The sequence below is a fragment of the Lepidochelys olivacea genome (genome assembly GCF_965140295.1).
Source record: "Lepidochelys olivacea isolate rLepOli2 genome assembly, chromosome: 1".
Lineage (NCBI taxonomy): Eukaryota > Metazoa > Chordata > Testudines > Cheloniidae > Lepidochelys > Lepidochelys olivacea.
Window position 1 is genome coordinate 262831994 of NC_140411.1, and position 15548 is coordinate 262847541.

At 46.4% G+C, this 15548-nt stretch overlaps 1 protein-coding gene across 1 annotated transcript; it reads left to right on the forward strand.

Moving 5' to 3' along the window:
- The first annotated feature begins 983 nt into the window (after window positions 1-983).
- On the forward strand, window positions 984-15282 carry WBP2NL (WBP2 N-terminal like). Its single transcript, XM_084630383.1, has 8 exons — window positions 984-1068; window positions 5609-5717; window positions 7429-7564; window positions 9286-9378; window positions 10283-10474; window positions 11054-11173; window positions 12013-12089; window positions 13154-15282. The coding sequence occupies exons 1-8, from the start codon at window positions 1010-1012 to the stop codon at window positions 13199-13201; spliced, it is 834 nt and encodes a 277-aa protein (XP_084486509.1). The 5' UTR covers window positions 984-1009; the 3' UTR covers window positions 13202-15282.
- Window positions 15283-15548: the final 266 nt, after the last annotated feature.

Genomic DNA, 15548 nt, shown 5'->3' on the forward strand with positions numbered 1-15548 from the left:
AATATTGGGTTAGATACATGAAAAACTGTACATGGTAGAAGAGCTTTTGGTGTAAGCAACAGCAAAGTTGCCTCTGTTTTTCAGTCTGCCAAATGTCCCACGGAAGGTCTATGGGGAACTAGAGCTCCTCTACCCCTTTGTAAGGAATACCTCACTTTGGTTCTCCCAAAGGGCACCTGCTGCGATTCTGAATTAAGCTGGTGGTCTGCACATTACATTGCCTTAAAAAACCATATTAGCAAGGTGAAACCATTTGGAATCTGGTTCAGTGGCCTCGTCCTTCTGCTTACCCTCAACCTGCATTACGCTATTTTTCTTCTCGTTTGTCCTTTCTCATCAGGTTAATATTCTCCTACCTCTTTGAGTTGGCCTTTTATTAACAGGTTATCAAACTGGCCCTTCTAGACCAATGAGAAACAAGCAAACAAAAATGTGGCTTTCACTAACCCCAAGAGCAGACAGCTCTTTGATTAAAAAGCTTACAAGTAAGAGACAGAAGGCATATTTCAAAACCATTTTAGCTTACAGAATACAGATGCATAAATGAGCCATTCAGATACAGCTTTGTCCAAGCACTATAAAACTGGAAAAGACCCATCCTTCCGTCCCCCTGTCTGTCCATCGCCCATCCCTCTCATCCTTCTGTCTGTCCATCCATCCCTCCGCCCCTCTCTGTCCACCTACCCGCCCCTCTGCCCCTACCTGTCTGTCCATCCACCCATCCCTCTGTCCTTCTGTCTGCCTATCCACCCATTGATCTCTCCGTCCTTCTGTCTGTCAACCCCGCTCTGCCCGTCCATCATCCGCCCCATCTGTCCAGCCACCCTTCTGCCGCTCGCTCCCGCTGCCCGCTCCTGCGACTCCCTCCGGCCCCGCCTCTGTCCCGAGTCCTCGCGGCCGGGGCCGTGCGCGATGAGGTCACGGGCGGGGCCGTGCGCGATGAGGTCACGGGGCGGGGCCGCGGAATAAGGCGGGGGGTGGGGGGCGTTCGCTGCCATTGGCCGGGAAGATGGCGCTGAACAGGAACCACTCGCAGGGCGGCGGGGTCATCGCCCCCCCTGGGGAGAGGTACCGGGGCGCGAGGCGGGGCGCGAGGCGAGGCGAGGCCGGGCGCGGGGGGGGGGGGACCCCTCCGAGGCTGAGGCGGGCCCGGCCCGAGCTGAGCCAGATCCCCGGCCTGGCCCGGCCCCTCCGAGCCCCTGCCCTGCCCGCAGAGCGCTTCGCCCGGCCCCGAGCCGCGGCCCGCCCGGTCCGGTCACTGGCCCCGGCCCGTGGCGGAAGGATCCGATGTCCCGGGCCGGGCCTTCTCCCGGCCCGCCCCCGGCGCAGGCCTTGCGGCCCTTCGTTTGTTTACGTTGCTGGCGCTGCGGCGGCTCCGGCCCCGGGTCTCCCGCTTTGGGCCGGCTGAGGCAGCCCGGCCCGCGACACTGGCTGTCGCGGATTAATCCGCGTCTAATTTCATTTCTTAAAACCAGCTGCCAGAGGTGACCGGCTTCAGAGTAACTAACACGTTGGTGGGGAAAGTAGGTGTGTCCGGCAGTGAGCAGAGAGGAGGCTGAGGCGGGGAGGGTGGGTCTATGGCGCTGTCCAGCTCTTTGGGGGAACTGCCCTGAGGCCCCTGGGAGATGAGCCCTGATTAGGTCATTGCCCAGATCAACCCAGCTTCCTTTAGCCCGCTCTCTTTAAGGGGCTTTTCTTCTCTCCATAGTGTTTCCTTGACTTCTGCGTCCCTGTGCTCTCTGACCAGCTCCCAAGTTGGCAGCAGGGGAGTTTGTTTGTTCCGAAAGCTGTTGCTCGCTAGTAATGGGCGTGACAACCCTAGAGGAAATGCATACGAGTGAATCCGAAGTCACATGAGCTGCAGCTTGTCAGCAGATTAGTGACTGAGCTACATCACAAGGCCTTACATGCACTTTCATTAACACTGTGCAATACTAGGTCATTAGCAGCATCTGCATGGGTTTTGGTGTGTGCTGAGGTCTGAATTAAATATGCTCAGGTTGCAGATAGGGAAGTAGTCACTTTCTGAATAGACTGCAGTAAATTACTCTGATAAACATACTTTTAAATATTAAATGTACTTCTAGTTTGCGACCTGAATAATTCTCTGTCCACAAATCTGCACTGGCTTTAAAAAACTGAGTTATATAGAGAAGGTACTGACTTCCTAGCTCCTATTTTGCTTTTTCCAAATGAGATGTAATTCTGAGTCTCTGACTGCTCATATCCATTAAAGATTCCATAGTATTCTTATGGGACTGTGCCCAAAACAACCCACCACCAAAATCAGATCAAACACCCAGGCCTCCTCGCTTCATTAGGGTGCCTCATAAGCAGAATACAGAAATACTGCTCTTCTGGTAGCCCAAAAGATACATCTAGACTGCTTCTCATATATAGGGAGCTGGAGAGGAATGATTTGGACAAGCCCTGTGTTTTCCTGGTCTGATTCTGTATGAAGGTTTGGCACAATTATTCGCAATTGGTGAACCATGAAAATAAAGCAGCACCTATACAGACACTGATCTTTTACATTAAGCTGCACCCATGGTCCTTTTATTAGATTGTTTATTCCACCTGTTGATTGTGCTTGGGCTTTCCCAAGCTACAGAATGTTTTTTCTCTCCCTCTTTCTGTTTATCTCATAGAGATGTCATTGGCAGTAGGTCCTTTCAGACCTAGAACAACCATTGCAACCCATTTCCCTCTGGGATAATCTGAAACCCTTGAAGGGTTTCAGAGTTTGGGAATGAGCCAGTAGGCCAGAGTGGCCATGGTGGTACTTCCTGTGCTATCTGAAATGTTCTCGGAGCTTGAAGCTGTGGCTTGGCACTAAAAGCGCCCTGTCTGATGGTCAATGTCTGGTCTTCTGGTATAATCTAAAGGCACATAGTCATTCTAATTCAGTGCCCCCCCCCCTTTTTATTTTAAAAGAGGGAGTTTTCCCAAACTTGAAACAAATACAATGATTTTGTGCCATTTAAAAACAATGGACTCATGGGGTTTGTTTGGTTCCCTGGCTGACCTGAAACAACTGCACTGGGTTAGTGCATGAAAAAGGAACCAAACATGGCTAAAAATCATGAAACTGGTTAGTCTAGTTTCACTATTCAGGCTTGGTGTTTACTTCTAGTATTTCAAACAGTATCATTGGTGAAAAGTCACCAGCCTCTGTGCAAAATTGTGGTATGTGAGCAGTCTGCTTTCAAATACAATCGTATGTTGGCCTGTCCCTGTTGGGGAGATGTAATTGACTTTGGTGGCGGTACTGATTAGGGCACAAGTTCAGTCCCTTGCAGTGTAGGTGACAAAACAGTAACTAATTAGGGCAGGGGGTGGACCTAGCAAAATGCTGTCTCTGAAGATGGGGCGGGGGAGCGGCTGGATCTGAGCAGAGCAAATTCCTCACCTCCTTGTAGCAGGAAGAAACTTTACTTGTGAAATCCAAACCAGGTGTCTGGGGATGGTACTGCTACTAGCACTGGGCCTGATCTGCAAGTCAGGAAGCAATCTGCTTAAATTGCGTGACGGTAGCTCTGAGATCCTGGACACGCACAAGACATTGAGTGGAGTAGTGGGGGAAAGAGAACTGCCTTCTAGATTACTAAATTACCCTTAGGATGGGTGAATAACAGAAAAATAATAAGTAATATTATTAAGCTCAAAACTGTAAAACTTGTCAAGTAATATTTGGCAAATGTTATATGACCGGCTGTAGTTTTCCTTGTTAGCTGTTGGGCGATCTTGTTGAACTGTATATAAATTCCTAACAGCAGCAGAATTTCAGTTCTCTTCTTCAGGATTGGGGTCATGTCTCAAAACAAAAAAACTCCAACATAAATTAAATAAACCAGGCCCTGGCCCCTTTCCAGATCTTTCCCTGTACCTGCTACTTGTTGGCTTCTTAACTAAGAGCCAGGTGACCTGCCAGATATCACTTGATCTCTGACCTCAAACCCATTACCTGGGACAAAGCTTAGTCAGAGGTGGGGTGAAGCCAATTTGCCCTACGGGGCCAGCCCTTCCTGTAACAGTGCTATACTTCTAGGTAAAATTGTTCAGTAGGTTTAATGTAACTACCACTGCACTGGTATACTAAAAGTATTAAGTGCTGGGTTTACCTACATATGTATAAAGTATGATTAAAACAAGCTCTTTAATAAAGACACATTTTTAATTGGATACATGACCGTTATTCTTGCACAATGTAAAAGTGACCTATAAAATTTGCTGCCATAGAATATAGCTGAGGCAAAGTTTGGTGGGATTCAGAACTGGATTAGACATGAGCAATTGCCCTAGTTACGAAGAACTGTCTCCCCATAGCATCTGAGAATTGGAGAGAACCTATTAGGTCATTCAGTCTATCCCTCCCAGCCTTGCAGGACTGTGACTAGAGTATTACATTTTCAGTAATACCCTAAATTTCCATCCGTCCTTGACAACTCCGCCTTTCAGGTACTTGTGGATTGTTATCCTGTGTCTCCTTAAATAGTTCCACTAAATGTTATCTAGCTTTCAGTAGTTTTCTTCAGAAGCATGTCCCTTTAATTTTTCCCTTTCAATAATTTTGCTGTTTTCCAATTCACCCATATTTCTGTAACAGGGTCCCTAAAACTGAATGGAGCATTTGAAATATGGTCTCATCGAGGCCATACATATGTAACCACCTCATCTATGATGCCTCTGTATGCTGCTCAGAATTGCAGTGCACTTTTTTTTTCTGGCATAATACATTGTAAACTTGTCACTCCCTAAGTCTGTCAGTATTTCTGCTTCTCTTTGATTGTCTATCTGTTTTGGATCACTTCCCCACATTTTCCCAAACTGACTTTATCTTCTACTCACATTTGTTATCCCTAAATCCCTCTATATTATTTCCTGTCATTGCTAGTGTTCACAGGGTAGTGTTTGTAGCAAACTTAACTATCATGTTGTCTCCCTGTTCTAGATCATTGAATAAGTTTAAACCCCACCACCAGGAACAGTGTTTCCCCAATTCTCCTATCCCTGGATGCATTGTTCTTTATCGCTAATCTTTGCTGATAGTCCTCGGTCACTTACAGGAAATAGTGACAGCATCTGTAGTTAGCTTAGCTATGAAGAAGCATCTTCTTTAGTACAGTTGACACAACTGGGGTTGCATTATTGGGGTTATGCTTTCCTGTGTAGCATCAACATATGGATACTGGACTAGTCAGACAGGGACTTGCTCTGAGGCAACACGCTTATTCCAGAAAGAAGTATTGAGGTCCGTTGTGCTTATTCTGTGCTGTGACCTTTCGTACTCGGTCTCTTTCAATGAGAAATGAATGGTTTCCCCAACAACTGTCTCAAGTGGCTTTGGAAATGCAAGGAGAAGCAAACTGTCCTGAGGCTAGAGGCTTCCCTTGGCAGAGTGGGGTTTGGTGTTGTACTTATTGAGAGAGTAGCATAAACGATGCGTGCATATGCAGAGAGAGAAGGTGGGATCCATATCTGAACAGAGCCTTCGGGGAAATGACCTGTTCCTTGGCATGCCAACTAACGTATGTTGATTGCATGTGCTTTAGGACTGTGTTTAATACTGTGCATCCCTGATGTCTCTCTGTCTCTTCCTCCTCCTCAGTATTCTTAAGCATTGTAAAGATGTGGAGCTTTCCTTCAGTGATGTGTCTGACAAGGCTGAAATCTTCAAAGGCACCAAGAAGGGAATGGTATACCTCACCCCCTACAGGGTAAGTCTTGAGCCAACAGCGTTCTCCCACAGGCTTCTAGTCCCAGAGACTTGTAAATGACTGGATAAATCTCCTACTTATGAGGAGGCTACAAATTCAAGATGGGAGAGAGTGGTGGAAACAGGTCATGCTTGTCCTTTTCTCCACAGCCTCCTTTCCCAGCTAGGGCCCGTTCCAGATTGTTCTCTACACAGTATGTTTTCATGTGTCTTTTACATTGTCCTGTTTTCAGTGTCAGTCGCTGGGGTTTCCACTATTGCCTTTGAAAGTCTCCTTCAGAATCCTTGCTGGGGGGCAGGGAGGAGAGTGTGTGTGTGGTTTAAACAAGAAACCCCCCATATGCACATCCAAAGCCTCTGTCTGTCCTGAACACCAACCCCTGTTTAACTTGGCTTCTCAATTCTCGCTGCTGCTGTATGTAGCCTTTTAAACTGGAACAGGAGTTGATTTTTACGGGACCTAGAGTACATTGTATGGGCATAGGCTTTGCCCTGTTAAGGCTTATCATACAGGCACAGTGGCCAACCTGATTGAAACCTCTTCTTAGTAAACATTTGAAAGCTAAAAACTGGGGGCAAAAAACCCTCTCCTGCTGTTCCAGGGATTACTGAAGGGGGGCTGAGATGCTTCTGCAAGTGTTTTGATGAGTGAACGTACAAAGGACTAGGGGAAACTGTTCAGTGTAGTCCAAAAACCTGGACTAGGAAAGCCCCGGAGAACCTCCTAAAAGGGTCAGTTCTGTACTGGCTTGAAGGACGGACCGTAAATCTTTCCTGTGTTCAGTCCTGTGGCTTATGAGGTGGCCCATGCAAAATTTTGCATGCCCACAAGTATTCCTCATCCCTTTGGACTGTATCCAGTCTTCAGGTGCAGCAGCACTCTAGAATTCTTCACTTAGCCGGTGCTGCTCTAGAGACAGTCACCAAACGAACTAAGCTGGTCTTAATTCACAGCTTTTGGTTTGTACATCTGTAGACGGCCACTGCTCATCTGGTTTGAGTGTCCTGGTTTGACTTTAGCTTTAACGAGAGATGCTGCACTGAATCTGCCAAAGCCCTGGACGCACAAATGAGTTAGATCCTGGAAGGGTGTAATAGCTGTGTAAGATTCAATGTAGTAGCTTTTCTGTACGCAGCAGTGAGTTATATGTAGCCTGTGACATTAGACCCTTTTTAATGAGAGGGGGAATGTTAGGCCAGGGCACTGCTCTTCTATCCCCTGCCTCTGGCTTTCCTTATTTAAGAATGGTCATAGTAACTGCTAAGTTACTATTCAAACAGGCTGTTAGATTTGGGCAGAAAGACCACACGTCTAAGCAGTCCAGAACTTCTGGTCCACTTCAGTGCAATGGAGCTTCAAGCCACAGTGCTGCATACTGTCACAAAAATAGTGCAGTAATTTGAGGTTTTAAAGGGAGAAAATATTTCTTAATTTACATGGTGTCAACTGAACGCTACCATGGAAGTTGCACACGTTTCAGGTGTGTGAGCCATACATATATGATAACGTTATTTTGGATTTCTTGGGATGAAAACTGCTATGTAGCTGTAGAATAGGAACTTGCATGTATAATTGTTCCAGAGCTTTAGTTTCTCTTTACCAGCTTGTTAAAGCAGTGTCTGGTTTGAACACTTCTGAAACAGCCTCTTTCACTCTAGGTATAAAGACTGACTGTAAATTAACAGCTTTAAAATGTCCCTCTATCTTGCAGATGATCTTTGTGTCTAAAGGCAAGGACCCCCTGATGTCCTTCATGATGCCATTCTACTTGGTGAAAGGGTGCTCCATCGAGCAGCCTGTCTTCTCTGCCAATTACATCAAAGGCGTGATCCAGGCTGAGGCAGGGGGTATGTGTTAATGTGTTGCAGCTCCAAGCAGGCTTAACTGAGTTTCCCACGTACTTTTTCCCTTCTGCTGAATTTGTAACCTGGGGCTTGTCCACATGAGAAATTGACCGGCATAGTAATAGTGAAATATGCCAGTCAGTTTCCTCATATAGGCATGTCCTAAGTTTAGTGGAAAGCCAAAAAAAGCCTCATAGTGGATATTTTTGTCCAGTATAAACTTGTAACTATGATCCAAATGTTATATGATCCAAATGTCAAGCTGAGCCTACGAAGCAACTAACACACGCAGAAATTTAAAGATCAAGCAATTTTCGATCTTTAAATTTCTGCGTGTGTTAGTTGCTTCGTAGGCTCAGCTTGAGAGGGAGGTGGAGAGGGTAGGCGGGTGATGGGTTCACCAACTTCAGATGCTGATCTTCTTGGCTGCTATTCATGACTGTACAAAGTAAGCACATGTCTCTGGAGATAAGCAGACCTTTCTTCACCTTTTCCTGGCAATAAAATCACTCTTTGTGGAGATTCTGCTATAGTAGTGGTGACTCATATCTGGGTCACTCTGGCTCTTGAATAGCTAGAGCTTTCTGCATAATCTATTCTGCACGTACACTGTAGTGATCTTGGATGCCTTTTTTACTATGCCAGTTTGTTTGTGTCACTTCTTTAAATTCTTTCTCTCTACCCCAGCCTTTCTTGTTGGCTAGGGGTGTTGCTTCATGATGGGAAGTATAGAGGTGGGTTGCTGATTCGTTGGGTAACTTGTCCAAGCTTAACTACCAAACTATTACTGATAAGACAACAGGAAAGAATAAAATTTGAGCAATGCAGTGTTTCTAAGTGTGTTGTGGAACCAGCCACTTCCTTTCAATTTATATGCCTGATGGGTTTTTTTCCCTCCTCTAACAATGTGCAGAAAACCCCCAAACTTCTCATAATCCCTCCTGACAACTTTTCTTGGAAGAAGTTAATCAGACAAGGGATTTTGGAACCTGGGCTTTTCATTTTAAAACTCAAACTTTGATCTCCCATCTGACAACTTGCTTTAAAAACTCCCAATTTTGTTTATCCACTTGTCCTCCAATAAGGAAACCTGCCTTTTTGTACAGTTTGGGTGATTTATCTTGGAGTCTTAACATTTGCTAATGAATTTCTAGAAACTCCTGTTAGGCCTAAAACTTTGTAATCTTTATCTAAGCTCCTATGCTTCAAAGAGGGTAAAGAGTCTGCTGATGGAATATTTGATTCCAATCCTGGCTTGAGTTTCAGGCCCTGATTCAAAGTCCATTTAGTTTGGTGGAAGGACTCCCATTCCGTGGGCAGGCTCCCGCTGAATAAAATGTGTCCTTTCTATGTCGTATTTGTAATTGGATTCTCTCTTAGCCTACTAGCAGAAAATCTAGATCTACAGCAACCTTTACATGTCCATGTTTTAGACTCTCCCTTTAAAAAATAAGGAAATTCCCAGACAAACCTTCTCCTCGTTTCCCTGAGATTTATCTTGTATGCAAGTGGGCTGAGTGACCAGTGCGAAGAAAGCTGGTGGTGCCTTCCTGCTGGCAGGTCTGCAGCCGTTGTCCAAACCCTGTTTGGTCTCTTGTTTAACTTGGGAGCTTCTAGGAAACAAATCAACTAATAATCTGTATTCGAATTCAAACTAGTTTCTTGGTGTTAATCTTTTAGAGTATTTTAATGGTTTCATTTGTATTTCCCACTTTCTCTTTTAGGGGGTTGGGAAGGGCAGGCTTCCTTTAAAATGACCTTCAACAGTGGAGGAGCCATTGAGTTTGGACAGTTGATGTTCAGAGTTGCCACTAATGGTAAGTAACCTTCAGAGGCTTGACTATTCTTTAGCTAGAAGAGTTGGCTAACTTTTGCTGCAGTAAACTTCTTGGGGTGAGCAGAGCGAATAACCCTTCTAAACTTCTCAATCAAAAAAGATTGACTTTTCCATGAGAACTTTTGTCTTCATTCTACACCCTATTGTTGGTCTTAATGCTTTGGTGTTTGGAAACTGAAAAACTTAATATTCCCAATTCTTGGAATGATCCCCCTATTCCTTTTTTTTTTTTTTTTTTTTTTGTTAAATCTTTTCTCCTCTGTCTTCCAACTGGAAAAAGTAGGAAAAAATGAGACTGCAGTGGTGTATGGGGGAACTATACTCTCACACTGTTTACCCAACCCTCTCCAATGGGGAGAGAGTGTATTAAAAATAGAGTGGAGGGAGAAAAACTTCCAAAAATTGATGATAAATCTAAACAAAAAAATTCATTTTAATTGGAAAAACTTTTTTGTAGAGATTTTCCTGATCAGAAAAACTACTTAAATGTGTGGGGTTATTCCACCTTTTTTTAAATGAAACCACATTCTTTAGTGGAGATGTTTTGGGGAGCTTTAGTGGCTAGTATCTGTGCAGATTTTTGCAGAACAGGGTTAATCGGAGTCCTCTCCATAAACTGTTCCGAGCTCAGGGTCCAACCCTGCTCCCCAGCATCCAAACTAGCAAAGCTAATTACCACAGCAGTGTGTGAACGTGGGAGAAGAAGAGATTATTGCTAGATGGGTTTCAGGCAAAGCAGTCACTCCAGGTCTCAGTGGCTCATAGCTCTGTTGCAGTGACAGATCAAACTAAATTCATGACCGTTCCTTCCTTTTCTTTGCTGCTCCATTTTAATTGCATGGCAGTGTGCGGAGTCAAACTTGCTAAACTTAATTTTTTTTAAGCTTCCAGAGGGGCTCCTGCCCAGAATACTGGCTATGGCTATATGCCTGCCTTTACGGGGTACACCCCTGCTCCAGGAGGTTATTCACCTGCCCCCCAGCCAGCTAATGGACCATACCCTTATGTGCCCCCACCAATGAATGGATATGGACCAGCTCCGCAACCCATGGGATACCCTTACGCACCACCTCCAGGTAAAGCCTTCCGACAGGCTTCAACGTCTTGTAACATACCAGTGTTGTGTGAGAGGCAGACTGCGCGTGCTGTCTGTACTGGGAGCTGTAAAGGACCGTGTCAGAGTAAAGAACACAAGACCCCAACATAGCTGGGGGATGACTTGTATTGCAGCAGTCCATTCTCTCTGAGCAGCACTGTTAGTCTTATAAGGGCCCTGACTCCTCTGGGTCACTGAAGCACTTCCTTGCAAGGGCTGGGGTGTCCTGGTAAAATCCAGCTTGAGTATTGTTGCATCTCCCTAGAGATCCAGTGGGACAGGAAATAAAGGATACAACATCCTAAGCTGGGTAACACCTTCTGGCAGAGAATGGCTGGCAAATTCGGGGAGTGATTGTTGCCTGCAAAGCCCTCTGGGATCAAAGGTGCTACAGCCATATAAAATCCTGCTGTGGAGCTGCTGCTGTTTAAGCTTGGATGGCTTGCCTTGACTTGTGTGTATCCGCTCTGGACAGAAGCAACAGGCCTGTAAACTAGGCCTGCACTATGTCCCACAGGAATTACTTAAAGCACCGTGTGAATCTCTCTCCTTTCTACAGGCATGTACCCACCCCCTCCTGACATGAACCCCCTGTATATGGCTCCTCCTCCCCCCTACCCTGGCCCTCCTACCGCAGGACCTTCAGCTCCTACAGCCTGGGTGGAGCCCGGAATGCCAGGTAAGGGAGCGGGAGGGACTCTCGCTGCAGTTCCAAAAGGGATTGTTCCTGGTGCAGATGTGAATGATGGAATTTCTCTCGTTACAGGCTCTTTGAGTTGCCCATTTCTAGGCAGTTTGCGGTGGGTGGGGGAAGATGACATGGCCGTTCCCAGCACTGTACTGGTTCTGTCCAGCATGAGCAAGTCCCTTGCTCTCATGAGCAGGCCCAAAGTAAAACTAAGAGAGCTGGCTCTGATGTTGCAAGCTGGTCCTCTTGGCACCTCTTGTCTCTAGAGTCTGCTTAAGAAAGCTGTGTTAAAAGGTATGGCACAGAAGCCACCTGCTAGAGCAGGAAGGAGACTCTACTGAAAGTGTTACCTGGGGATCCTTTTGGAACAGGTGGTCTGCATTGATGACCACAGGTATAGGTCAAACTGCTGCCAGATACTATCAGTTCATTTTATAGTGTAGCATTATGCCTGGCTAATAGCCACAGTTCCACATAGTTGTTCCACAACTATGCTGGGGTTATCTTAAGGCTAAAATCAAGTGTGACCTAGCTGATGTGAGGGGAGACTTGTCTTACTCCCAGAGAGCTGTAAAGCCCAGGATATCTGTTAACAGGGAAGCATTGTCTGGTGGTTTAAGCACAGCTGGGAGATGTGGGTTCCATTCTCTGTTCTGCTACAGACCTATTTTGTGACCTTAGAAAAGCCAGTTAACTTGTCTAGGACTCTGTTTTCCCCATCTGAAAAATAGGTATGCTCTCTCTCTGTTAGGTGGGGGGCTGGGAAGCTGAATTTGCTATTTGTAAAGCACTTAGGAAGACTGTTTTTGTTTTTTGGCCTTACTCTGTAGGTGGCAGTAAAGCAGCAGAAGCAGCTTCGAGTGCCTATTACAACCCAGCCAATCCCCACAATGTCTATATGCCTATGGTAAGCAACTGGTTGAGTTGTCTGTTGGGCTGGAGGGCAAAGGGGTAAGAGGAGCTAACGCACTTGCTGTTCAGCTGCTACAGCTGAATCCTGGGCAGCTTGTCATCTTACTGCAGCAGATGCTGAAGTCACAGTGCATAGCCCATGCCGTGCCACATCACACCAAGTCTAGTATCCTGCTTCTGGGTGTATCCAAGCAGGCTGTTTGCCCATCTAGTCTAGCTGCGGGCAGTGCTTGATCCTCAAGAGGAGAGTGGACCCACCCACATGCACCAAATCAGTTGAACTAAGATGGGTCTAGGTCTCTTTTCTTCCTGACCCCCCACAGGCAATTGGTTCCCCAAAGCAGGAGGTTTACAATCACTTTGTTTTACCATGCTATTTAGAAATGGTCTATCCACTCTTTCCTACAAAGAAGGCTCCTCAAAATACTCAATCACTGTTCCTGGAATCCGTCTTAGTATTTTTCTGATCAAGAAGGGAGGGAACTCTAAGACCTTCATGAAAGTTGTTCCTATACAGAAACAATATATAGTTCTCAGCTTCTGCAAGAATGGGGGTAGCCAGATTTAGGAACTTAAAGGGAAGGGGTAATACAGGTTTAGACTGTTCTAGGCTAGGGGAGACAGACAAGATCTGTCCTAACAAACTGCTACAGGAACCACAGAGTCACTGGGGAGGGTGAGAGGAAGATGAGGATTAAAACAACGTCCAGTCACAGTGCTGCTGTTTCTGAAATACACACGTTCTGATGGGCTTTTAAAGGGACTCTTTTTGTGTTCATCTTTTTTGGTGTGTGGTGCCTCATTTGAAGCATTGTGGGAACTGGCAGAGGTTCTGGGACGTAACTGAAACTGGGAAGACATGGCTATGGGTAGCTGTAGCCTAACATACAGGCCTCACACCTGTCACTGTCCGCTCAGTATCTCTCAAGCTGTAGCCGAAGGCAAAGGTTTGGTGCATTAAGCTAAGCCTGGGAATGCTTGGAAAGCTGAACGGCTACACACAACGCTGCTGATTATAGATAAAACAGACGTGGTGACTGATCCTTTCTCACTTTGCAGGACCAGCCGCCTCCTTATGCACCTCCTGCTGAGAAAAAGAACAACTAACGGAAGGAACCCACTCACCAACTGCTCACGTTCCTTCTCCCCAAAGACACTTCTGTCCTCACCACCACCCCCTCATTCAGTGTATCTCTAGGCTTCCATGCGTGTATATAATAGACATAGCATTGGGCGACGTAACACCTGCCCTCTTTAAACATTGAGCATGACCATACAAGTAGAATAGCAGAAGCAGCAGTGTTTTCTTGCCTGATTGCTTTACATCCCAGGGCCAGAGCGCTGTCCCTCCGAGGCTTTTGCCATGAGTTTGGGGGTGGGGGCTGAAGTCTTAGGCCAGCAGAGAAAGCACATCAGTAATGTAGGAATACAACATTACAGCTTCTTGATTTTTTGAATGAAGTAAAATGGTTTGAGAGAGTGGTTTTAAACTTCCTCTGAGGCAACAGTAAGTGAGAAGGAAAGAGGCAATGGGCTGCTGGGTTTCCCCATGTTGGTATAAAGGAGGAGCATGTTACATTTTTCATTGGTGCTGTTCCCTTTTTAAGGAATCGAGTGAAGTGCTGGAGGCTTGTGTCACGTAAGCTTCATTGTACTGGGCCACACTGTAACCTGGGAAGACTCGTGAGACACACTCAGCCTAGTTAAGCATTTTGCAGTGTGGGCTTCAGTGTGGAGAGGCCAAGTACAATGCTAACTCAGCAGCAGCAGCAAGGGAAGTATGAACTGGCTTTGGCTAAATCACTGGCCCTGCAGGCAAGAAGAGCTAACACAGCTGCAGTTTTACACCTGCCTTGGACACTGCAAAGCCCCCCGTATGCACCTGTCTCCTTTCCCAGGAAACCTGCCTCTCTCAAAACGGGTGATGGCTGGAAGAGGCGAGATGCCCCACTTGCTGGGGTGTGCAGACATCCAAGGATGCCTGGTTCTTCCTCCTCCACTCTGTTGCGAGAAGCTTCTCTTCTGTATTGTAAATGTACTTTTGAGGAGAGGGGGATGTGTTAGCAGGTCTCTTCAGTGCAGTGAAAGCCAGACTTTGTGGCCACCTGATGCAGGCGGCCGATGAAAGACTTGGGAGAAACTCGTGCGTCTAACCTGGAAATAGGCAGTGGCTTTCTAAAAGCAGCATCTCCGTGTAGATGGGCAGTAGAAAAGCAAATTGGGACTGGGTGGAGGGGAGTGGAATCTGGGCTACAGAGCTCTGAGCAAATGGGAGTGGGAATTAATCCAAGTCTTCCTTTCATTCTCCTAGAAACTGGCCCCTCTGTGCAGCAGCAGCCACGCTGCAGGTGCGGGTGAGTGAGAAGTATTAGGGTATTCTACTCTGACAGCACGTTTCACCAAGGAGAGCATAACCTCACCATAGGGATGGGATCAGAAACTATTGCTCTGCCTGCTGAGGAGCCTCATACCCCGGGCTAGCTTTCCTAGAAAGCACTGGGGGGTGGGTGGAGATGGGAGAGTGGTCTGTCTTCCCTCCACATGCAACTAAAGCCATGCCGGTGTGAATGTGCTGGCATCTGAACAGTAGTGGGGGTGAGGAAGAGAATCTCGGTGGGTGGGGTGTGTTTGTTTCTTCAATGGAGGTAGGGTAACTGGATGGCTCTTTCCTGCTTGCGTGGCATCCCCTTGTGGTGAGGCGGTGCCCGTTCACCATCAATAACCAGTATTTTTTGTAATGTAGATGTTACTGCTAACCCTCAGCTGTTACTGAGAATAGAGCAACTCAGCTGGGACCTTCTATTCTCCCTTAGGAACTGATGCCCTGCAAACTTGTTCTCCAAAGAGAATCACACTTGTCTAGTGGAGAACCTCTGACTCCCAGTGTAGGGCCTGCTCAGCCCCTCCCCACCCGGTTCTCACTCAGGGGTAGGGACTGTTTTTCCCCCTTTGCTCCCTACGTGCTAGGCTATTGTACAAGCAAAGCTCACACAACCGGTGTGTATTCCTGTAGCTGCCTGACCTTCCTCCGCATAGCAGCCATCTGCAAGGGAGGAACTTCCTTTTCTAAGAAGCCTTTTTAATCTGAGTCAAAGATTCTCTAACTTTCTGGAATTAAAAATGTTCCACTATCAATGTTTGTAATATCTTTTGCATTGCACTTTAATACAGAAGCATTGGAATCTTCAGGCCTGTGCGTCAGTTCAGTGGTGTGCGTGTTCTGATGTAGTAACCAACAGCTTGCTGTGCGATGGGCAAGAAAAATGGAACGGATAGGATAAGAATTGCAAAAACCCCATAATTGGTTGTGGGATTGTTTTTGTGGCTTTGTGACCAATGCATGGTCCCTCCCTCCCCCTTCCCCACTGAGCACTGCTTAACTGTTCTGCAGAACTAGAGTGGGAAAATGGCCTTTAGTTAAAAATCCCACTCCACTTGCACCTCAGGCTGTGGT

What these genes read in the sequence shown, in the direction of transcription:
- WBP2NL (XM_084630383.1), top strand. Translation starts at nt 1,010, where the DNA reads ATGGCGCTGAACAGGAACCACTCGCAGGGCGGCGGGGTCATCGCCCCC. An exon ending in GTTCAGAGTTGCCACTAATG is followed by an intron (nt 9,379 to 10,282) that starts GTAAGTAACCTT and finishes ATTTTTTTTAAG; the next exon opens with CTTCCAGAGGGGCTCCTGCC. An exon ending in CCCTTACGCACCACCTCCAG is followed by an intron (nt 10,475 to 11,053) that starts GTAAAGCCTTCC and finishes TCCTTTCTACAG; the next exon opens with GCATGTACCCACCCCCTCCT.